Source organism: Salmo salar, chromosome ssa15 (assembly GCF_905237065.1).
Source record: "Salmo salar chromosome ssa15, Ssal_v3.1, whole genome shotgun sequence".
Lineage (NCBI taxonomy): Eukaryota > Metazoa > Chordata > Actinopteri > Salmoniformes > Salmonidae > Salmo > Salmo salar.
In genome coordinates this window covers 94,215,904-94,240,514 of record NC_059456.1, presented here as the reverse complement: position 1 = coordinate 94,240,514, position 24,611 = coordinate 94,215,904, and the positions used below count along the sequence as shown (strand labels likewise).

Here is a 24,611-nt window from a genome sequence, read left to right as displayed (position 1 = left end):
TCCAGGACTCTTACTTACTTAATCATCTTAACGCTTTTGGATGCATGGGGCCTCCACAAGAGAGAAAGAGTGCTACTATTTCAAGTCAGCACTAGCGGCCATCTTGGTAAGGGTTCTTGGTCAGACCACAGTCTTTGATGTTCTTCTCAACTGCTGTCCAGGTTTCTCCTGGACATTTTCAGGACACAGGATGGCAAAATCTAAATCCACCCTTTAACTCTGTCCAATGTACACACATCCACCCAACCAAACCTTTCATTTCAGTGTTTGTGTTTCTCTTTGCATCAGTTATGTCTCCCACAGAATCGGTTTATCCCCCGCTTCTTCTTCTTCTCCTCTTTTTTTCCTTCTTTCCGTCATCTGGGATCTATTTTCCCTTTGTTGCCTGTTGTTATTCTCAAAATGCCAAGTCAGAGATTGAAGACGAGGTGACTCATGTCATTTGTCTTTCTTTCCTCTGCCTGTTTGGATGCAGCCCTTTCAGCCATGATAATCAGAATGCCCTGGACCCCATCTGCTGTTCTGTTCTGCGCTCCCCTGGTCTCTGTTCAGAAACAAAGAACACTCAAACAGCAGTAAGGTGTTATTATTTCAACTAACTAATGCCTAGGCTACTATTACAGTGTACAGTTTTTGTGTACATGAAAAATGTATATTATTTTGATGTGTGAATTTATTTAGACGCCGTTGCTTGGCATCTGCTGTGTGGCACCAGTTTATGAGAGGAACATATGAGGCCCAATGACTGAGTGTTTCTCTGCTCAGGATGGTGAAATTGAGCTGAAGCCGTAATAGTCAACAAAGCCTGAACACAACAGTGGGACGCTGGATAACAGACAAGTCATGTCACGAGTTCTGATATGGAATGTGGTAATGAACTCCAGAGGACGATTATACTCATTGAATGTTTTGCACCTGCACCTCAAGACTAATGGGGTTCAATTCTTTAATTCCGATTCTTCATTGCATGAACCAGGAGGAACTAAGGAAACAGAACTGAAGAGAACCAGGCATGATGGTTCCTCAACGTGTTTCCACTACCAATGGAATCAGAACCACAAGTCATCTCGTGGGGACAGTTTTTTTCTGTGGAGAAGGAAACCCATGTCTGGCTCTTGGTTGAGGGATGTTTTCGATCTCTCTCCATACTGAACTGCAGGTCATTTAGGGAGTACTGCACCTAGAACTGTAACACTCATAACCAGGAAATGACCACACACACTGTATTATTGCTGTTTCTTTTGTTTTGTGATTATGTTTTATTTAGTGAATCAATATAATTATTATGTCACAAATATGCCTCTACTTCTTGTTGCCGGACGGAAATGAGAACAGCTGTGATTATAGGTCTCTGCATTTCAGATCCGTTTCAATGCTATGAAATGTGTGGGAAGGAGTGTATGAGTGCCCACTTCGGGAGAAAGGTAGAGAATTGGCACACATGGATTGAGTATATCAAACCTAGGCAAGGCATGCTTGCTCCCTAATCCATGACCTGGATTAGGGAGCTGATGGTGAGGTGGGGTGAGTTGTGGGAGGGTTGGAGGTATTGGGCATAACCCACTTGGAACCAACTGGTTGAATTAACATTGTTTCAACGTAATTTGTCAACATATTGTGACGTGGAATCTATGTGGAAAATACATTTGATTTGAAAAAAGTACCTTTAAAACAACATCAGAAAAAAAACTATAGGCTGGGAAGCACCTCTTAATGGAGAGTTGATCTGTCTGCATCAGGTGTCTCCAGCCTTTTCTAGCATGAGAGCTACTAAAGAAAAATGAAACATGTCACAAGCTACAATTCTTTTTCTTTTTTTCTGTTAAATAAGCACATTCTCCTCCTCTCCCCCACAACTCTTCACCACAACTCTTCCCCACAACTCTTCCCCACAACTCTTCCACTGGTGTACAAGAGAAAGTCATGTATTATGTTGGCAACTCTTCCCCACAACTCTTCCCCACAACTCTTCCCCTGGTGTACAAGAGAAAGTCATGTATTATGTTGTCAACTCTTCCCCACAACTCTTCCCCACAACTCTTCCCCTGGTGTACAAGAGAAAGTCATGTATTATGTTGTCAACTCTTCCCCACAACTCTTCCCCTGGTGTACAAGAGAAAGTAGTGCACTATGTTGTCAACTCTTCCCCTGGTCGTTAGTGTACAAGAGAAAGTAGTGTACTATGTTGTCAACTCTTCCCCTGGTCCTTAGTGTACAAGAGAAAGTAGTGTACTATGTTGTCAACTCTTCCCCTGGTCGTTAGTGTACAAGAGAAAGTAGTGCACTATGTTGTCAACTCTTCCCCTGGTCCTTAGTGTACAAGAGAAAGTAGTGCACTATGTTGTCAACTCTTCCCCTGGTCCTTAGTGTACAAGAGAAAGTAGTGCACTATGTTGGCAACTCTTCCCCACAACTCTTCCCCTGGTGTACAAGAGAAAGTCATGTATTATGTTGTCAACTCTTCCCCACAACTCTTCCCCACAACTCTTCCCCTGGTGTACAAGAGAAAGTCATGTATTATGTTGGCAACTCTTCCCCACAACTCTTCCCCACAACTCTTCCACTGGTGTACAAGAGAAAGTCATGTATTATGTTGGCAACTCTTCCCCACAACTCTTCCCCTGGTGTACAAGAGAAAGTCATGTATTATGTTGTCAACTCTTCCCCTGGTCGTTAGTGTACAAGAGAAAGTAGTGCACTATGTTGTCAACTCTTCCCCTGGTCCTTAGTGTACAAGAGAAAGTAGTGCACTATGTTGTCAACTCTTCCCCTGGTCGTTAGTGTACAAGAGAAAGTAGTGCACTATGTTGTCAACTCTTCCCCTGGTCCTTAGTGTACAAGAGAAAGTAGTGCACTATGTTGTCAACTCTTCCCCTGGTCCTTAGTGTACAAGAGAAAGTAGTGCACTATGTTGTCAACTCTTCCCCTGGTCCTTAGTGTACAAGAGAAAGTAGTGTACTATGTTGTCAACTCTTCCCCTGGTTGTTAGTGTACAAGAGAAAGTAGTGCACTATGTTGTCAACTCTTCCCCTGGTCCTTAGTGTACAAGAGAAAGTAGTGCACTATGTTGTCAACTCTTCCCCTGGTCCTTAGTGTACAAGAGAAAGTAGTGCACTATGTTGTCAACTCTTCCCCTGGTCGTTAGTGTACAAGAGAAAGTAGTGCACTATGTTTTCTGCCAATATGCCTGGTAAAATAATGGTTAATAAACGACTCTAAGGTGGGCCCTATAAAATGTGTTTTTTACCCCCAAAATTCTCTTTTATATTTTCTGAAATTATGTTCTCGCAGTATTATTTTTTCCTGTTTTTAGATTTTTTTTCTCTTTTTTTTCACTCTCAAAATTACTATTGTTTATAGAGAAACAACACAGTTAGATGTTCTGAGCCCATGTCAATGCTTAAATCACATCAGAAGACAATTTTGTAGGTCTGGAAGAAAATGAACACATTTTTTTGAGTGTAATTTTTTAGTGTAATTCCCCTTTAATTGCGCACCTGGCCATTTAATTCCGCACATCAATGACCACATTTTGAGGTTACTGTAAATATACATTTTTTCTTATGTAATCATATAAAGCATGCATGTTCAAGATAGCATGCAGAGGTCATCGCAGGTTTGTGGAGATCTTCACAATAATCTGTGCAGAATCTAGAACGGCATTGATCACTTGAACCATGTACTTTTAAGGTCATCTCAACTACCATCCAGGTCATTTGGTTCAAGTTGAACGTTTTAATGTCACATGCACAAGTACAGTGAAATGCCTTTCTTGCCAGCGCTAAATCCAACAATGCAATAATCAATAACAATATAATACTAAAAATAACACAAGGTAGAACAAAAACACATAAGAAATAAAATAAGAAATAAGAAGAACACAATAAAGTAAGTAAGCATACTACAATGCCTTGCGAAAGTATTCGGCCCCCTTGAACTTTTCGACCTTTTGCCACATTTCAGGGCTTCAAACATAAAGATATAAAACTGTAATTTTTTGGTGAAGAATCAACAACAAGTGGGACACAATCATGAAGTGGAATGAAATTTATTGGATATTTCAAACTTTTTTAACAAATAAAAAACTGAAAAATTGGGCGTGCAAAATTATTCCGCCCCCTTAAGTTAAAACTTTGTAGCGCCACCTTTTGCTGCGATTACAGCTGTAAGTCGCTTGGGGTATGTCTCTATCAGTTGTGCACATCGAGAGACTGAAATTTTTGCCCATTCCTCCTTGCAAAACAGCTCGAGCTCAGTGAGGTTGGATGGAGAGCGTTTGTGAACAGCAGTTTTCAGTTCTTTCCACAGATTCTCGATTGGATTCAGGCCTGGACTTTGACTTGGCCATTCTAACACCTGGATATGTTTATTTGTGAACCATTCCATTGTAGATTTTGCTTTATGTTTTGGATCATTGTCTTGTTGGAAGACAAATCTCCGTCCCAGTCTCAGGTCTTTTGCAGACTCCATCAGGTTTTCTTCCAGAATGGTCCTGTATTTGGCTCCATCCATCTTCCCATCAATTTTAACCATCTTCCCTGCCCCTGCTGAAGAAAAGCAGGCCCAAACCATGATGCTGCCACCACCATGTTTGACAGTGGGGATGGTGTGTTCAGGGTGATGAGCTGTGTTGCTTTTAGCCAAACATAACGTTTTGCATTGTTGCCAAAAAGTTCAATTTTGGTTTCATCTGACCAGAGCACCTTCTTCCACATGTTTGGTGTGTCTCCCAGGTGGCTAGTGGCAAACTTTAAACAACACTTTTTATGGATATCTTTAAGAAATGGCTTTCTTCTTGCCACTCTTCTATAAAGGCCAGATTTGTGCAGTATACGACTGATTGTTGTCCTATGGACAGAGTCTCCCACCTCAGCTGTAGATTTCTGCAGTTCATCCAGAGTGATCATGGGCCTCTTGGCTGCATCTCTGATCAGTCTTCTCCTTGTATGAGCTGAAAGTTTAGAGGGACGGCCGGGTCTTCGTAGATTTTCAGTGGTCTGATACTCCTTCCATTTCAATATTATCGCTTGCACAGTGCTCCTTGGGATGTTTAAAGCTTGGGAAATCTTTTTGTATCCAAATCCGGCTTTAAACTTCTCCACAACAGTATCTCGGACCTGCCTGGTGTGTTCCTTGTTCTTCATGATGCTCTCTGTGCTTTAAACGGACCTCTGAGACTATCACAGAGCAGGTGCATTTATACGGAGACTTGATTACACACAGGTGGATTCTATTTATCATCATTAGTCATTTAGGTCAACATTGGATCATTCAGAGATCCTCACTGAACTTCTGGAGAGAGTTTGCTGCACTGAAAGTAAAGGGGCTGAATAATTTTGCACGGCCAATTTTTCAGTTTTTTATTTGTTAAAAAAGTTTGAAATATCCAATAAATTTCGTTCCACTTCATAATTGTGTCCCACTTGTTGTTGATTCTTCACAAAAAATTACAGTTTTATATCTTTATGTTTGAAGCCTGAAATGTGGCAAAAGGTCGAAAAGTTCAAGGGGGCCGAATACTTTCGCAAGGCACTGTATATACGGGGTCAATTCCAGTAACACATTTACAATGTGCAGGGATACTGGAGTGATAAAGGTACATACACTACCGTTGAAAAGTTTGGGGTCACTTAGAAATGTCCTTGTTTTTGAAAGAAAAGCACATTTTTTGTCCATTAAAATAACATCAAATTGATCAGAAATACAGTGTAGACATTGTTAATGTTGTAAATGACTATTGTACCTGGAAACGGCTGATTTTTTATGGAATATCTATATAGGCGGACAGAGGCCCGTTATCACCAACCATCTCTCCTGTGTTCCAATGGCACGTTGTGTTAGCTAATCCAAGTTTATCATTTTAAAAGGTTAATTGATCATTAGAAAACCCTTTTGTAAGTATGTTAGCACAGCTGAAAACTGTTGTTCTGATTAAAGAAGCAATAAAACTGGCCTTCTTTAGACTAGTTCAGTATCTGGAGCATCAGCATTTGTGGGTTCGATTACAGGCTCAAAATGTCCAGAAACAAAGACCTTTCTTCTGAAAATGCCATGAAACTGAAGATCTTGTACAACGCTGTGTACTACTCCCTTCACAGAACAGTGCAAACTGGCTCTAACCAGAATAGAAAGAGGAGTGGGAGGTCCCGGTGCACAACTGAGCAAGAGGACAAGTACATTAGAGTGTCTAGTTTGAGAAACAGACGCCTCACAAGTCCTCAACTGGCAGCTTCCTTAAATAGTACCCGCAAAACACCAGTCTCAACGTCAACAGTGAAGAGGCGACTCCGGGATGCTGGTTTTCTAGGCAGAGTTGCAAAGAAAAAGCCATATCTCAGACTGGCCAATAAAAATAAAAGATTAAGATGGGCAAAAGAACACAGACACTGGACAGAGGAACTCTGCCTAGAAGGCCAGCATCCCGGAGTCGCCTCTTCACTTTTGACGTTGAGACCGGTGTTTTGCGGGTACTATTTAATGAAGCTGCCAGTTGAGGACTTGTGAGGTGTCTGAGTGACCATCGGGTTCTTGGTCACCTCCGTGACCAAGGACCATCTCCCCCGATTGCTCAGTTTGGCCGGGCAGCCAGCTTTAGGAAGAATCTTGGTGGTTCCAAACTTTTCCATTTAAGAATGATGGAGGCCACTGTGTTCTTGGGGACCTTCAATGCTGCAGACATTTTTTGGTACCCTTCCCCAGATCTGTGCCTCGACACAATCCTGTCTTGGAGCTCTTTGGACAATTCCTTCGACCTCATGGCTTGGTTTCTGCTCTGACATGCACTGTCAACTGTGAGACCTTATATAGACAGGTGTTTGCCTTTCCAAATAATGTCCAATCAATTTAATTTACCACAGGTGGACTCCAATCAAGTTGTAGAAACATCTCAATGATGATCAATGGAAACAGGATGCACCTGAGCTCAATTTCGATTCTCATGGCAAAGGGTCTGAATACTTATGTAAATAAGGTATTTCGGTTTTTATATTTAATACATTTGCAAAAATTGCATAACAACCTGTTTTTGCTTTGACGTTTTGGGGTATTGTGTGTAGATTGCTGAGGATTTTTAAAATTTAATCAGTTTTAGAATAAGGCTGTAACGTAACAAAATGTGTAAAAAGTCAAGGGGTCCGAATACTTTCTGAAAGCACTGCATAGGGGTAAGGTGACTAGGTGTCTTTACATGACATAGACTGATCAGGTGAATCAAGGCGAAAGCTATGATTCCTTATTGATGTCACCTGCTAAATCCACTTCAATCATTGTAGATGATTGAGGCAATTGAAACATGGATTGTGTATGTGTGCTATTCAGAGAGTGAATGGGCAAGACAACAGATTTAAGTACCTTTGAAAGGGGTATGGTAGTAGGTGCCACGCACAACGGTTTGAGTGTGTCAAGAACTGCAATGCTGCTGTGCTTTTCGTGCTCAACAGTTTCCTGTGTGCATCAAGAATGGTCCACCACACAAAGGACATCCAGCCCACGGCAGGCTAGTAGTCGAAAATGGGTCATTGATGAAAGAGGATAAAGGACGCTGACACGAATTGTGCAGATCAACAGACAGCTACATTTAGTCAACTGACAATCCAGTACAACATTGGTGCCCAAAGACCAATAAAAAAATGCACAACTCGTTGTACCTTGACACGAATAGGGTATAACAGCCGACGACCTTACATAGTTCCAGTTCTTTCAGCATAAAACAAGAAACTGCGGTTGCAGTGGGCTAAGGAACGAAAACACTGGACACTGGAGAATGTGAAAAATATTGTCTGGTCTGATGAATCCTGGTTCCTGCTGTTTCGCGCTAATGGGAGGACTAGGGTATGGAGATGAGTACGGTACATGCATCCATCATGCCACATGTCAATATTTCAGGCTGGTGGTGGTGGTGCATCCCTTCATGGCAGCAGTGTATTCATCTGCAAATTGATTTTTTTTCAGCAGGATAATGCCACAAGAATTCAGTTAACTGCAGTGGCCTGCCCAGTCACCACATCTCAATCCAATTGAGCATCTGTGGGATGAGGTGGAACAAGCTATTCGGAGTAGAGATCCACTACCAGCCAATTTGACACAACTGTGGGAAGCATTGGGCCAGTCAACATGGGCCAGCATCCCTGTGGAGACCTTGTAGAGTCCATGCCCTGACAAATTGAGACTGTTCTGAGGGCAAAAAGGGGGGGAAACTCTATATTAGCAAGGTCTTCGTAATGTTTTGTACACTCAGTGTACAATAAACAGAGTAGCAGCAGAGTATATAATGATTGTATGTGAGTGGGTGTGCGGGTGTGTAGAGTCAGTATAAATGTATGTGCGTGTTACGTGTGTGAGCAAATGATGGAGTGAGTGTTTGTGTGTTTGTTGGAGTGTCAGTCAGTGTAAAATGTGTAGGGCCCTGCGTGCGTGTGTGGAACATTTTGGATACCGAGGAACCTGAAGCTCTCGACCTGCTCCACTGCAGCCCCGTCGATGTGGATGGGCTCGCCCCCCTGTTTAGTATAGTCCACCATCAGCTCCTTGGTCTTACTGCTATTAGATGAAGCACAGTGATATCACATTAATTCATCTGTTGTATAAATAAACAAAATATCTGACATATATTCCCATTTGAACTTTGCTATGCTTTTAAATGGTTGAAAGTGCAGTGATCGACACTTGGGTAACAACTAAACCAAAAATCAGACATTGATTTTCCATTGGAATTTGGTTGTGTTTTTAGATGGTTGATAGCATAGTGATAACACATTGGAAAATTCAACTAAGGTCAATAACCTGTCTTTTTAAATGGGTGAATATAGGTTGTAATCTCATTGATCAATGTGTCAACCAAATATTACCCAATTACCCACGTTGAAATGACGTAGTGTACCCTGTGGGAAGGCTACAGGCCTACTCTGCACTCCAAACAGGAGAGAGGTGGTGAGACTTGTTTTATGGCCACTTCCTTTATGCAGAGAGAGGTGGTTTTTATTGAAGCAGGATATTGTTTCCTGAAATAATTATTTGTATTACTGAAGGAGAGAGGAATCGGGATAGAGAGTGGTGATTATACCAGTTAGTCTCTTTCATGTATGTGTGTGTGTGTGTGTGCCTGAGATCATCTGTCCAGGGTTCACAGCCAAAGGAGACTCACTGCATCATGAGGTGCTGCTACTGAGAACGCTGTGTCCCTGTCTGTCTAAGACAGACACAGACAGACAAATAGACAGGGATATTGGGTGATTTACACAGTCATCCCACATACCATTCAGTGCCTGATTAGATTTAAGAGAAGATCATTCTCAGATATGCACATATGGGGGATATACACACCATGGGACCCAGCTTGATCTTTGGAAGATCCAGATTGTCTTAAGCCTTCAATGATCAATATTAGTGTGAACATGTGTCCACTGATTGAGACACCCCTTAGATAGACTCTGTGACTGTCCCAATGTCTGGATCAAGTGTGCTCACTCTGGTATTTAGTGAGAGAATAGCAGAGAGGGGGAGACTGAGAAGTACTGCTATGGGATTGGAATGATAAGGGATAACTGGATTTCTGGTTTGCATTTCTTCATTCCTTTATCATTTCACCCTGGAGCTGCTGCTACTGCTGTGAAGGGGAATTTCCTGTCACCGTTTCTACTCATGTGTGAGAGAGAGAGGTTGGACAGCCCTGGATCGCTTTGTCTTCCTCTCCTCTTTGTCTGTCTACCTCTGTCTCTCTCAGTCTCTCTCTGTCTCTATCTCGCTCTCTCTCCCACTCCCTCTTCTTCTTCCCCTCCTTCCCTCTCTCTCTCCCCGTCTCCCTCTCTCTCTCTCTCTCTCTCTCTCTCTCTCTCTCTCTCCATCTCCCTCTTTCCTCTCTCCCTCTCTCCTCTCTCTCTCCCTCTCTCCCCGTCTCCCTCTCTCTCTCTCTCTCTCTGTCCCTCTCTCTCTCTCTCTCTCTCTCTCTCTCTCCCTCTCTCTCTCTTCCCCGTCTCTCTCTCTCTCCCTCTCTCCTCTCTCCTCTCTCTCTCTCTCTCCGTCTCCCTCTCTCCTCTCTCTCCCTCTCTCCTCTCTCTCTCTCCCTCTCTCTCTCTCTCTCTCTCTCTCTCTCTCTCTCCCCATCTCCCTCTCTCCTCTCTCCTCTCTCTCTCTCTCTCTCTCTCTCTCTCTCTCTCTCTCTCTCACTCTCTCTCTCTCTCTCTCTCTCTCTCTCTCTCTCTCTCTCCCCGTCTCTCTCTCTCTCTCCCTCTCTCCTCTCTCCACTCTCCCTCTCTGTCTCTCCCTCTCTCTCTCTCTCTCCCTCACTCCTCTCTCCTCTCTCTATCTCTCGCTCCCTCTCTCTGGCACTGCGGAGATGTATAGCTGCCATCCTATGGGCTATTTTGTGTTTTTTTTATGCTGACCTAAACTTTTTTTGTACATAATATTTCTGCCATCATTTCCTATGACCGCATACAGCTTCTGGACATCAGAACAGCGATCACTAACCTCGATGTAGAGGAGATGTCTACTTCAACGAGTTGGCAGCTGCGGATGTCCTGCTCATCCCGTACCAGGCCCTAATCCCCGGGACTCCTGATTCTTGCTTACAAGCAAAAACTCAAACAGGAAGTACCAGTGACGAAAGTGGTCAGATGAAGCGGATGCTAAGCTTCAAGCAGACCACCATAGTCCTTGCGCCCAAGAACGCCAAGGTAAACTGTCTAAATGACTATCGCCTGCAGCACTCACATCTGTAGCCATTAAATGCTTTGAAAGGCTGATCATGGCTCACATCAACACCATCATCCCACACACCCTGGACCCACTCCAATTCGCATACCGCCCCAACAGATCCACAGATAACGCAATCTCTATTGCCCTCCACACTGCCCTCTACCACCTGGACAAGAGGAACACCTACGTGAGAATGCTCAGTGTTCAACACCATAGTGCCCTCTAAACTTATCACTACGACTGTGTTCCTGCACACCACACCAACACCATCAGGACAACTGGACAACCAGGACAACATCCTCTCCCTCATCGTCAGCAAGACAAAGGAGATGATCGTAGACTCCAGGAAATGGAGGGCCGAGCACGCCCCCATCCATATCGACGGGGCTGTAGTGGAGCGGGTCGAGAGCTTCAAGTTCCTTCAGTGTCCACATCACTAAGGAATTAACATGGTCCACACACACCAACACAGTCGTGGAGAGGGCACGAGATTGCCTCTTCCCCCTAGGGGAAGCTGAAAAGATTTGGCATGGGCCCTGAGATCCTCAAAAAGTTCTACAGCTGCACCAATGAGAGCATCTTGACTGGTTGTGTCACCGCTTGGTATGGCAACTGCTTGACATCCGACTGCAAGGCGCTACAGAGGGTAATACATCACTGGATCCGAGCTCCCTGCCATCCAGGACCTCTATACCAGGCGGTGTCAGAGGAAGGCCCTAGTCAGACTCTAGCCACCCAAGTCATAGACTGTTCTCTCTGCTACCACATGTCAAGTGGTACCGATGCACCAAGTCTGGAACCAACAGAACCCTGAACTGTTTCTACCCCTGTGTCATAAGACTGCTCAATTGTTAGTTAAATTGTTAACCAATAGCTACCTAGACTATCTGCATTGACCCTTTTGGCAATAACTCTTTTGACTCATCACATACCCTGCTGCTACTGTTTATTATCTGTCCTGTTGCCTAGTCACTTCATAGTTCATAATAATATGTACCGTAATTTCCGGACTATTAAGCGCACCTGAATATAAGCCGCACCCACTGAATTTAAAAAAAAGTATTATTTTGAACATAAATAAGCCGCACATGTTTATAAGCCGCAGGTGCCTACCGGTACATTGAAACAAATGAACTTTACACAGGCTTTAACGAAACACGGCTTGTAACAAAAATAAATAGGCTTTAACGAAACACGGCTTGTAACAAAAAATAAAAAATTAGCAGTAAGCTTTAGTTGTCTTTTTGCACTAAGTCAATTCCTCACGCTGCTGTTTCCAACGTCTTATCATCGACTCATTAAGACCAAGCTCCCGTGCAGCAGCTCTATTTCCTTTTCCAACAGCCAGATCAATCGCCTTCAACTTGAAAGCTGCATCATATGCATTTCTCCGTGTCTTTGCCATGATGAGGGTGACAAAATGACTACCGTAATCAGAATGATGGGAAGTTTGAGAGCACTCGATTTAATCTAAACAGTAAACAAAAAAAGTTGTTTGACCTTAACCCGCTCGGTAATTTCATTGGTCTAATGAAAGCTTCACGCCGCCAAAAAACTGAGCATGTCACAGAATGTGTTTTTTTTTTTGAAAAAAAAATGGAAAGCGGGAAAAATCCATATATTACCCGCGTCATTGTTTGAGCCGCGAGGTTCAAAGCGTGGGAAAAAAGTTGCGGCTTATAGTCCGGAATTTACGGTACATACAGTATCTACCTCAACTACCTCGTACCACTGCACATCAACTCGGTACTGGAACTCCGTGTATATAGCCAAGTAACCATCATTACTCAATGTGGATTTATTCCTTGTGTTATTATTAATTATTTATTTTACTTTTTTTTCTCTGCATTGTTGGCAAGTAAGCATTTCACTGTTAGTCTACACCTGTTGTTTACAAAGCATGTGACAAGTACAATTTGATTTGATTTCTGTCCTCCTTCTTCCCCCTCTCTCCCTGTCTCCTACCATGGCTGCAGTCTGCAGACGCTGACACATGCAAGGCAACACATCGACTGCCCCTAGAGTAATGACAACCAGACCCTGCTGAATTAAAAGGAGAGAGAAGGGGGGAAGTTAGGAAAGATAAAAGTCCTCGACGTTGACTGACAGGATGATTATACTGTGTGTTTAACAGAAGACGATTCAGTATGTTTAGCTAGATTGAAAGATAGCCTACAGTAGATGCATACAGTGGCTTCAGAAAGCATTCATACCCCTTGACTTATGCCACATTTTGTTGTGTTTCAACCTGAATTGAAAATGGATTAAATATATATTTTTCTCTCACCCATCTACACACATATCTACTGTTGATACTTTACATTTAAACATAAAGGCAAACTTAGTGAGAGAGGGAGAGCGAGAGGAGAAAGAGAGAGAGGATTTATAAAGTATATTCTATATAAATGCATAGCTCCAAAACATCTGCTTTGCGACTGACTCCCCTTTAATTTTTGATGTGGGACATGCAGGGAGAGAGTCAGGGAGAGAGTCAGGGAGAGAGAGAAAACACTACCCAGAACATCAAAGCTCTTAGCTCCTCTGCCCTCAACGTGTTCCTCAGCCCTCATTAGTTCTGCAAGCACAACCAACCAGACTTGTGATGGTGTTTGCTGGGGTGCACTCTGGCAAACACTTCAGAGGAATAGGCTCCTTTAAATTATAACTCCAACCCCCGTCCCCCACCCACCACCCCTGGTCGGCCCCTACCCACTGCGCTGTACTGTAACCCCCCTATAACCTCCTCCGTGCTCCCAACACTCACAAACACAGGCTACGGCACACTCCCCCAGCATCCACTCCACCCTGCTTCCACTCCACCCTGTAGTCTGGTGTGCAGCTGCAAACATCTGCTTCACTCTTTTTCCTTCCGCCTCAACCGCTGAATTGATAAACACATCTATCATGCCCAGAGCCCCCGGCAGACAGACGTACTGTAGAGAGAAACACACTACTGGTAAATCAGCACGTAAAGAACTCGCTCCTTTTGCCTATATTAAAGGGCCTTTATTGTATATTCACATACACTGAGTAGGCCTAGGACATCAAATCAAGAATTTTGAAAGACTAGGGGTTTTTGAATTTTGAAAGACTATGGGTTTTTTAACCCATATTTAAAACAGAGAAAATACAGTGAAAGAAGTTTAGCAGATGCCTATAAAACCCTGAAACCCACATAAAGCAGTTCACCTTATGGGCGGCAGGTAGCCTAGTGGTTAAGGGTGTTGGGCCAGTAAATTAAAGGTTGCTGGTTTGAATCCCAGAGCCGTCTAGGCACTTAACCCTAATTGCTCCTGTAAGTCTCTTTGGATAAGAGCATCTGGTAAATGCTTCAAAGAGAGTTTTTGAGAAAGAGGAAGGCTTGCGATGGTATTGCTATTTGATATGTTTGGTCTGGTCTTCATGAAAAATCACAAGTTATGTATTTGTTTGATCCATGTTGATTCATCAAAATTAAACAAAATCAAAATGGCCCCCCTCTTGTGAGAGTGATTCAGTGTAGCGTAAATGCTTTCTCTTCTCAGCTCATTGTCTCTGGCACACAACATCTCTGCCAAGAAGTATCCTTTGGCTTTGGCATCGTTTTAGCAGTTCCTCACTTACTTATCAAGATGTTTCTCAGGTGAATTATTCTTATGTTTGCCTTTAGTCAAATGTATTTACTCTCTAATATCTTATAATATAACAAAAACATTATTTTGTCTCAAATCTCTAACACACATACACACACACAAAACGTCTGATAGGCATTGATTGCATTACATGTATAGTAGCAGGGCAATGTGTAGTCTTGATTAATTAAATACTAAAGCAGGGTTTTAAACACAGGGCATGCAAACCACACAAACACTGCACAAGCCCGGATGATGTCTTCTCAGTTTCAACTCAGAAAGCTAAATCAAGAGCAATCATAAAAAAACAAATAGTACATTTTCAACAACAACAAAAAAGAATTGACCGCCAGCCTCCTACTGACAATGTGTCAAGATTTACTGACAGTGAAGGGAGCGCGTGATCGGCCCATGAAGTGATGGAGAAGTGTACTTGGTTCTCTCATCATCGCGAGACCCCTGTCATTCTTGGTGTCTTCTCGCGAGAGTCAAACGCCACTGCCCGAATCCAGCTGGTACGGCTAAAAGAGGTAGGTGGGGAAGAGATGGACATTTAGAAAATTATGGATAACGTAAAACTGTTGAAATACAAGAATGCGGCATCGTGTCATGTCATTACAGAAATGAAACAACTATGTGTTGGTAGTGATTCTAGTGAATTAACGTCGTCCATACAGGCCACCTAAGCATTGCGTCTTGTCGTGACTGGAGAAGGTGAGAATCATAATATGCCTATGGATGGAAATAACCATAGCATTTCTGATTTTTACAGTGTGCCAGTCTACATGTGATATTTACTAGATTGCATTTTTTTGTGGTGCGCAGTGTGCTGCAAAGATACAGGGTGTTCCACTACACAGACCCTGGCGCATTTAGCGAGTGCTCTGGCGCTACGACAGATGTGTTTCATAGTATCATATGCGGCCACTGCGATGCAATGATTGAAAAATCTATTTATGAACACATTCATCCATGTATTTTTTATCTAGGCTATTTAAATATGTTTGACTCAGAACAGAAGACTGTTGTTAGAATGCACCTGCAGTGTATCACCCTAGAACAACTTGCTTTATGGACTACAGCCTACTGTAGGGATGAAATAATATATTTCAATGTATAGATTATAACAATTATAAACCACATAACCCCAGCTCAACAAAGGATTGCGGTAGGTAGTGTAGGCCTACAACATGGTAGCTCTTCTCACCAGTGTGCAGTCTGCCAGCTCACTGGCCTTCAGTCAGGTCAGCTTCCTCAGCCCTGTAGAGGTGTGAAGTAGACTTTATTGGTTTTCCTCCGAGGTGATTTGGAGCTGTTATGCGGTGTTAATGGGCTGAGTAGTGGTTGAAGGGCTACTGTGTGTCCTCTCTGTGGTTCTGACTCAGTATATGTACAAACTCACAGTTTGTTCAGCCGCTGACTTGTCATTTAGGCTATGGTTGAATTAGCTTATTCCAGGGTGCAACAGTTTTTTCCTGACCTTCTGACTTGGCCGGGACTCCAGACTTTTGCCTGGTCAGGTCAGGAAAAACTGAGCCCTAGGAATAATTCTCCCATTAGTGGCATGCAACTTGAGACCGTTTTTCCTTGGTTAAGTTACAAGATCAGGAAAAACTCTGGGCCCTAACATCCAGCTTCTTTGCCCATCAGCTCTGTAGCAGTGAGTTGAGGTCTGACCAGCCAGCCAGTCACCAGCCAGTCAACCAGTCAGCCAGCCAGCCAGCCAACCAACAGCCAGTCAGTCACCATGGGGAACATCTTTGGCAACCTGCTGAAGAGCCTGTTAGGGAAGAAGGAGATGAGGATCCTGATGGTGGGGCTGGACGCTGCAGGGAAGACCACCATCCTATACAAACTGAAGCTGGGAGAGGTAGTCACCACCATCCCCACTATCGGTATGGAAAGTCTCACAATGAAGGTCATTGGCTATAAAGGATGAGAGCAAAGTCAAATGTGTTGTCATGTAGAAATGTTAGTTATCCTTAAAGGCCCAATGCAGACATTTTTATATCAATATCAAGTAATTGCTGTGTATGTGTACAAATTACCCATTGACTCTGTACCGGTACCCCCTGTATATAGCCTTGTTATTTTATTGTGTTACTTTTTATTTTCTACTTTAGTTTATTTTGTAAATATTTTCTTAACTCTTCTTGAACTGCATTATTGGTTAAGTTCGTGTAAGTATGCATTTCACGGAACGGTCTACACCTGTTGTATTCGTCAAGTGACAAAAAACATTTGATTTGATTTGATGTAACAATTAAGTAACTTACTGTAATAGATTTCCATAAAAAATGGGCAAAAAAATACAAAAAAAACAATTTCTTAAGAAATAATCTTGCTACAACTGTCTGGGAGTGGTCTGAGTGGGGAGGGGAAAACTGAAAACTAGCTGTTATTGGCAATGAGGTTTGGAACTCTCAGCCGGCTCTAGCCTTTTGGGGGACCTAAGCGAGATTTGGTTTTACAGCTAATTTCAGTTTTAAAGCAAATTTCCTGCAATTCTACAAAATCTGCCATGACTTATGCCATGATATAAATGCCAATAAATAAAAATATCTGAGTGAGAGTGACTAACAAAATCAATGGGGGGCCCCTGGAGATCAATGGGGGGCCCCTGGAGATCAGGGCATGTGTCCTGCGTGCCTGGTTGGTATTTGGCCATGATTACTAGTTTAGATAGCTGGCTAGACAAAAATTGTTAGCTGACATGGCTAATTGAGTGACTGTCAATGACTGACATAACAAGAGAAAAATTGCTGATGCACAACCAAGTTTCAAACTTGCACATTGTGTATTCTAATATTCTAACTTTCAACAATAAGTTGAGACCCCGACTGAGTTCCTTCCCCCCAAAAAAGTATGTTGCAGTTTTAAAGCAAGTTTTCTGCAGTTCCACACATTTTGCTATGGGGCGGAGATCATTTTTTAAAAAAGTATAACAAAATGCATGCAATTTGCCATGGGGTGGAGATCATTTTTTCAGTTTTAAAGCTAATTTCCTGCAATTCTACACATTTTGCCATGACTTATGCCATGTTAATGATATCTGAGTGAGAGTGACTAACGCAATCAATGGGGGCCCCATGAAGGTCAGTGCCCCTGGGCACATGCCCTGTGTGACCGGTCAGTATTCGGACATGATTACTACAACTTTAGATTGCTGGCTAAACTAATTTAACAATCTAAAAATTGCTAGCTGAGTGACTGTCAGTGTCTTTGTTCAGTTTATTTTGCACAAATAGAAAGACACTTTGTAACAGTAAAATAACAACAACAACAGTATGTGCAGGAGGAGAAAAAAGGCCAAAAGGACTTAGTAGCTCCCGCCTTAATGATCATAAATCACACAGAGTCAGTGTCTGACATAACAAGAGAAAAATTGTTGATGCACAACCAAATTTAAAACTTGCACCTTGTGTATTCTACTGTTCTAACTCTCAACAGTAAGTTGAGACCCCAACTGAGTTCCTAAAATGGGGGGGGGGGGGGGGTTGGCTTATGTCTCCTGATACCAGCCCTGGGAAATCTCTTTGTTATTGGTCTATCAACCAATTTACCGCATGGTGATGTTACCATGGAAAGCTGTAACTCCCTGTCACGATTGCGTGTAAGAACAGACCAAGGCGCAGCGTGAATATCGTTCCACATATTTTATTATAATGTGAAACTATGCAAGACATAGCAGCACGGCCAGGTGGACTGGGGACAGCAAGGAGTCATCATGCCAGGTAGTCCTGAGGCATGGTCCTAGGGCTCAGGTCCTCCGAGAGAGAGAAAGAGAGAATTAGAGAGAGCATATTTAAATTCACACAGGACACCGGATAAGACAAGAGAAATACTCCAGATGTAACAGACTGACCCTAGCCCCCCCGACACATAAACTACTGCAGCATAAATACTGGAGGCTGAGACAGGAGGGGTCCGGAGACACTGTGGCCCCATCCGATGAAACCCCCGGACAGGGCCAAATAGGCAGGATATAACCCCACCCACTTTGCCAAAGCACAGCCCCTACACCACTGGAGGGATATCTTCAACCACCAACTTACCATCCTGAGACAAGGCCGAGTATAGCCCACAAAGATCTCCGCCACAGCACAACCCAAGGGGGGGCGCCAACCCAGACAGGAAGACCACGTCAGTGACTCAACCCACTCAAGTGACGCACCCCCCCCCAGGGACGGCATGGAAGAACACCAGTAAGCCAGTGACTCAGCCCCTGTAATAGGGTTAGAGGCAGAGAATCCCAGTGGAGAGAGGGGAACCGGCCAGGCAGAGACAGCAAGGGCGGTTCATTGCTCCAGCCTTTCCGTTCACCTTCACACCCCTGGGCCAGACTACACTTAATCATAGGACCTACTGAAGAGATGTGTCTTCAGTAAAGACTTAAAGGTTGAGACTGAGTCTGCGTCTCTCACATGGGTAGGCAGACCATTCCATAAAAATTGAGCTCTATAGGAGAAAGCCCTGCCTCCAGCTGTTTGCTTAGAAATTCTAGGGACAATTAGGAGGCCCGCGTCTTGTGACCGTAGCGTACGTGTAGGTATGTACGGCAGGACCAAATCGGAAAGATAGGTAGGAGCAAGCCCATGTAATGCTTTGTAGGTTAGCAGTAAAACCTTGAAATCAGCCCTTGCCTTAACAGGAAGCCAGTGTAGGGAGGCTAGCACTGGAGTAATATGATCACATTTTTTGGTTCTAGTCAGGATTCTAGCAGCCGTATTTAGCACTAACTGAGTTTTATTTAGTGCTTTATCCGGGTACCTGGAAAGTAGAGCATTGCAGTAGTCCAACCTAGAAGTAACAAAAGCATGGATTAATTTTTCTGCATCATTTTTGGACAGAAAGTTTCTGATTTTTGCAATGTTACGTAGATGGAAAAAAGCTGTCCTTGAAACAGTCTTGATATGTTCTTCAAAAGAGAGATCAGGGTCCAGAGTAACGCCGAGGTCCTTCACAGTTTTATTTGAGACGACTGTACAACCATCCAGATTAATTGTCAGATTTAACAGAAGATCTCTTTGTTTCTTGGGACCTAGAACAAGCATCTCTGTTTTGTCCGAGTTTAAAAGTATAAAGTTTGCAGCCATCCACTTCCTTATGTCTGAAACACAGGCTTCTACCGAGGGCAATTTTGGGGCTTCACCATGTTTCATTGAAATGTACAGCTGTGTGTCATCCGCATAGCAGTGAAATCCAACATTATGTTTTCGAATGACATCCCCAAGAGGTAAAATATATAGTGAAAACAATAGTGGTCCTAAAACGGAACCTTGAGGAACACCGAAATTTACAGTTGATTTGTCAACTGGACAAAACATTCACAGAGACAAACTGATATCTTTCCGACAGATAAGATCTAAACCAGGCCAGAACTTGTCCATGTAGACCAATTTGGGTTTCCAATCTCTCCAAAAGAATGTGGTGATCGATGGTATCAAAAGCAGCACTAAGATCTAGGAGCACGAGTACAGATGCAGAGCCTCGGTCTGACGTCATTAAAAGGTCTAAAACCAGACTGAAGCGTTTCGTATACATTGTTTGTCTTCAGAAAGGCAGAAAGTTGCTGCGCAACAGCTTTTTCTAAAATGTTTGAGAGGAATGGAAGATTCGATATAGGCCGATAGTTTTTTATAATTTCTGGGTCAAGATTTGGCTTTTTCAAGAGAGGCTTTATTACTGCCACTTTTAATGAGTTTGGTACACATCCGGTGGTTAGAGAGCCGTTTATTATGTTCAACATAGGAGGGCCAAGCACAGGAAGCAGCTTTCAGTAGTTTAGTTGGGATAGGGTCCAGTATGCAGCTTGAAGGTTTAGAGGCCATGATTATTTTCATCATTGTGTCAAGAGATATAGTACTAAAACACTTTAGTGTCTCCCTTGATCCTAGGTCCTGGCAGAGTTGTGCAGACTCAGGACAATGGAGCTTTGGAGGAATACGCAGATTTATATAGGAGTCCGTAATTTGCTTTCTAATGATCATGATCTTTTCCTCAAAGAAGTTCACGAATTCATTACTGCTGAAGTGAAAGCCATCCTCTCTTGGGGAATGCTGCTTTTTAGTTAGCTTTGCGACAGTATCAAAAATAAATTTAGGATTGTTCTTATTTTCCTCAATTAAAATGGAAAAATAGGATGACCCAGCAGCAGTGAGGGCTCTCCGATACTGCACGGTACTGTCTTTCCAAGCTAGTCGGAAGACTTCCAGTTTGGTGTGGCGCCATTTCCGTTCCAATTTTCTGGAAGCTTGCTTCAGAGCTTGTGTATTTTCTATATACCTTAGAGCTAGTTTCTTATGACAAGACTGGGCAGGCGTACTGGAGCCTAGTGCGTGGAGCTGGGACAGGTGGCACCAGACTGGTGACACGCACTTCAGGGCGAGTGCGAGGAGAAGGCACAGGACATACCTGACTGAGGATACGCACTCCAGGGAGAGTGCGAGGAGGAGGCACAGAACGTACTGGGCTGTGGAGGCGCACTGGAGACCTGGTGCATAGAACCGGTGCAGGATATACTGGACCGTGGAGGTGCAATTGAGGTCTGGAGTGTAGAGCTGGCACAACCCGTCCTGGCTGAACGCTCACTTTAGCCCGGCAAATGCGGGGTGCAGGCACAGTGCGCACTGGGCTATGAATGCGCACTGGAGATACAGTGCGCATCACTGCATAACACGGTGCCTGACTGGTCACACGCTCCCCACGGTAAGCACGCCCGCACTGCAGCGCTCTCAACGCCAACACCTCTCTCCGGAATCTTTCGTCGAGTTCCTCACTCAACTCCCTGACTGGCTCTGGTTCACCCCTCGGCTCCGCCGACCAGTCCGTGTGCCCCCTCCCCCAATTTTTTTTGGAGCTGCCTCTCGGGCTTCCGTTGTTGCCGTGCTATTCCTCGTAGCATCGCCATTCTGCTCTCGCTGCCTCTATCTCCTTCGGATGGCGATACTCCCTTCCTGCCTCCAGGGTCTTTTCCCATCCAAGATTTCCTCCCAGGTCCATTCCTCTTGACCACGCTGCTTGGTCCTCTGGTGGTGGGAGATTCTGTCACGACTGTGTGTAGGAACGGACCAAGGCGCAGCGTGAATATCGTTCCACATATTTTATTATAATGTGAAACTATGCAAGACATACAATAAACCATAAACAAAACAACAAACCGTGACGAAGAGGTGCTACATGCACTAACTCAAAATAATCTCCCACAAAACAAAGGTGGGAAAAACAACTACTTAAATATGATCCCCAGTTAGAGACAACGATGACCAGCTGCCTCTAATTGGGAATCATCCAACAACAAAAAAACATAGAAAAACCGAAACAAGACCCAAACAACATAGAAAAATGTAACTATAATAAACCCCCCAGTCACGCCCTGACCTACTCTACCATAGAAAATAAGAGCACTCAATGGTCAGGACGTGACAGTCCCGCCCATGCAAACCTGCTGATTAGAAGCTCCTGTGTAGATTGCATTTTCAACCAGCAACTATCAGGAAATAACACTGATAAAAAAAACACACACTTTTACAGTGTTAGTTTCATCAGCTGTGATACAAAATACAGGACAAACTGAATTTTGACTGCACTGGCCTTTAATCATTACACACCTACAACTGTTAATATGGCATTTATAACACACACACAGCTCTTTATAAGGTGTTTATAACATACCTACAGCTGTTTATATGGCATTTATAACACACACACAGCTCTTTAGAAGGTGTTTATAACATACCTACAGCTGTTTATATGGCATTTATAACACACACACACAGCTCTTTAGAAGGTGTTTATAACATACCTACAGCTGTTTATATGGCATTTATAACACACACACACAGCTCTTTATAAGGTGTTTATAACATACCTACAGCTGTTTATATGGCATTTATAACACACATGCTCCTTCCCCTGCTCAGGGTTTAACGTGGAGACGGTTGAGTATAAGAACATCAGTTTCACGGTGTGGGACGTGGGTGGCCAGGACAAGATCAGGCCTCTGTGGAGACACTACTTCCAGAACACACAGGGTAAGTATTGTGGGAGCTAACAAGCTTTAGCTCAGCAGGCTAACACATTCTTGTGACGTGTAAGGTGAGCAGGAGAGCTCTATGAGGTCCGCAGCACTGCTAGGTTTCTGTTCAACCTGATCATTTATTGCACACACCTGGTGTCTAAATCAGTCCCAAATTACAGGGGAAGAATGAAAAAAAAGCAGTGGAACTGGCTTTGAGATTTGAATTTGAGGGCTATAGGCCCACGCTGGGACAAAGACTGGCACTCCAGACCTATGACACATCCAACACAATGATGTATTGGGTTGACTCACACACTCTGGTTATAGACATGTGCATACTGCATTAACGGCCTCAAATAAGCACGTTTTTCAAGCCAAATTCAAAGCATCTTACCAGATTCGTATTATGATTTTGTCTATTATATCTTATTTGTTTTTCTATTATATACTGTACCTATGATACAGCATGTGTACAAAACCCCTCTTTCACAGCCCTTGGAACATTAAAGGTAGAGTCAGCGATTAAAGGTAGAGTCAGCGACATTACATAGATGCAGGAAGTGAACAGCATAGTGGGTACATTTTTGCAACAACTTAGAACGTTGAAGCACGAGGTTCAACTTCTCTGTTTTTGGTCCCGTGGCTTCCACATTGTAAAGGCCTGATGTCAACCCGTGCACATGCACAGATACTGTGTGTGACTGTGTGAGAGCGAAGTCTTGCATCTCGCTCATCGCTATATCTGCGGTGCTGCAGGTGGCAATGTAATTTCGCTGACAACCTTTAACCTGTTCATTCTGATAGAGGGGGATGTCAGACAGTAAACCTTTGTCCTCATAGGGTCTGTAGTGTGTTGACAGGCTTGTTCCGATTCCTGGTTGCTACCTTGAGGGTATGTCGTGTGTTGAAGTCAGGTCTGTTGCGGTTCCAGGTCTGATCTTCGTGGTGGACAGTAATGATCGTGAGCGGGTGAATGAGGCTCGAGAGGAGCTGATGAGGATGCTGGCTGAGGACGAGCTACGAGACGCCGTGCTTCTTATCTTCGCTAACAAACAGGTATGGACAATAAAGTGCTTATTCTATTCTATTTTATTATATTATATTAAAATTGCCTCACTCACCATGTATTTGTATCTGTTACCTGTGTCTAAATCATGTGCTTTTCCTCGCTACCTGTCCTTCTGTTTACCAGTGCTTTCCTTACGCCTATCCTACTCTCTCATGTGCTTTTCTCCACTCCTATCCTTCCATCTCTACCTCACGTTCGGCATCTAGGACCTGCCCAATGCCATGAACGCAGCAGAGATCACAGACAAGCTGGGGCTCCACTCCCTCCGTCACCGCAACTGGTACATCCAGGCCACCTGCGCCACCAGCGGAGACGGTCTATACGAGGGCCTCGACTGGCTGGCCAATCAGCTGAAGAACAAGAAGTGAGTGGACCAATCAGAGGAGAGTGAGGAGAAACCTTATTGTCAGCTCTTGAAACAGGAAGTGGTAGTTGGTTTTAGTTGATCCATTAAGTGAAAAATCCTGACATGGTGGGAGTGAAATGTGATTGGTATGTAGGAAAGGGACTTAGAGAGAATATCCCTATTGCTTGAGGAACCATATCCCCATTCCTTGAGGACATTTTCAGCCTGTTGTCAACTATTACAAATGGTTAGCACTGTCCAGCTGCGGGCCATCAATGTCAATACATTAACCTTAATAATAACCTTAAAAAAGTATTTAGCGACACCATTTATTTATTAATTTAATTATTATTTATTTCAGAATGGACAATGGCAATGTTAGTTTGGTTTGGAACACAGTATTATGCATGGCCATACAGTAAAAGATCTCTTGGAAATGAAGTTTGAAATGATATCTGTCTAATGTTATATATTTAGCCAGTCTTCTGACAGTATTCTCTTTTTACACTAAAATTGCTACTGCTGGTTGGAGCAATGCAGTAGTGGTAGATATTAATGGAGAGTGACATAGGTTTGTGTAAAACACGTCCAATATGCAAAAGCATGCTTTTTTCTATGTCAACTGTATATTTACACGTTTTGCCTAACAAGTACAAACATACAGTATCAACATTCTGGACACACCTACTCATTCAAGGGTTTTTCTTTATTTTTACTATTTTCTACATTTTTGATTAATAGTTTAGACATCAAAATGATGAAAGAACACATCATGTAGTAAGCAAAAAAAGTGTTAAACATATTTTATATTCTTCAAAGTAGCCACCCTTTGCTTTGATGACAGCTTTGCACTCTCTTGGCATTCATTCT

At 43.2% G+C, this 24,611-nt stretch overlaps 2 protein-coding genes across 4 annotated transcripts in view; both read left to right on the top strand.

Moving 5' to 3' along the window:
- LOC106572675 (protein Wnt-10b) overlaps positions 1 to 2,776 on the top strand; it is a 7,127-nt gene extending 4,351 nt beyond the window's left edge. The window contains exon 5 of the mRNA XM_014147057.2: positions 1 to 2,776. This exon is cut by the window's left edge and continues 630 nt beyond it. The gene's annotated coding sequence lies outside the window, so the exon portion shown is untranslated.
- Positions 2,777 to 14,795: 12,019 nt separating this feature from the next.
- Positions 14,796 to 24,611, top strand: LOC106572676 (ADP-ribosylation factor 3). 3 transcript variants are annotated; one of them, XM_014147058.2, is made up of 5 exons: positions 14,796 to 14,836; positions 15,957 to 16,201; positions 22,229 to 22,339; positions 23,258 to 23,382; positions 23,602 to 24,603. In XM_014147058.2, the coding sequence occupies exons 2-5, from the start codon at positions 16,054 to 16,056 to the stop codon at positions 23,761 to 23,763; spliced, it is 546 nt and encodes a 181-aa protein (XP_014002533.1). In that variant the 5' UTR covers positions 14,796 to 14,836; positions 15,957 to 16,053; the 3' UTR covers positions 23,764 to 24,603. The 3 variants fall into 3 exon arrangements, with proteins under 3 accessions (XP_014002533.1, XP_045552285.1, XP_014002534.1); XM_045696329.1 differs by having other exon boundaries at positions 14,814 to 15,020; positions 23,519 to 24,611; XM_014147059.2 differs by having other exon boundaries at positions 14,820 to 15,020.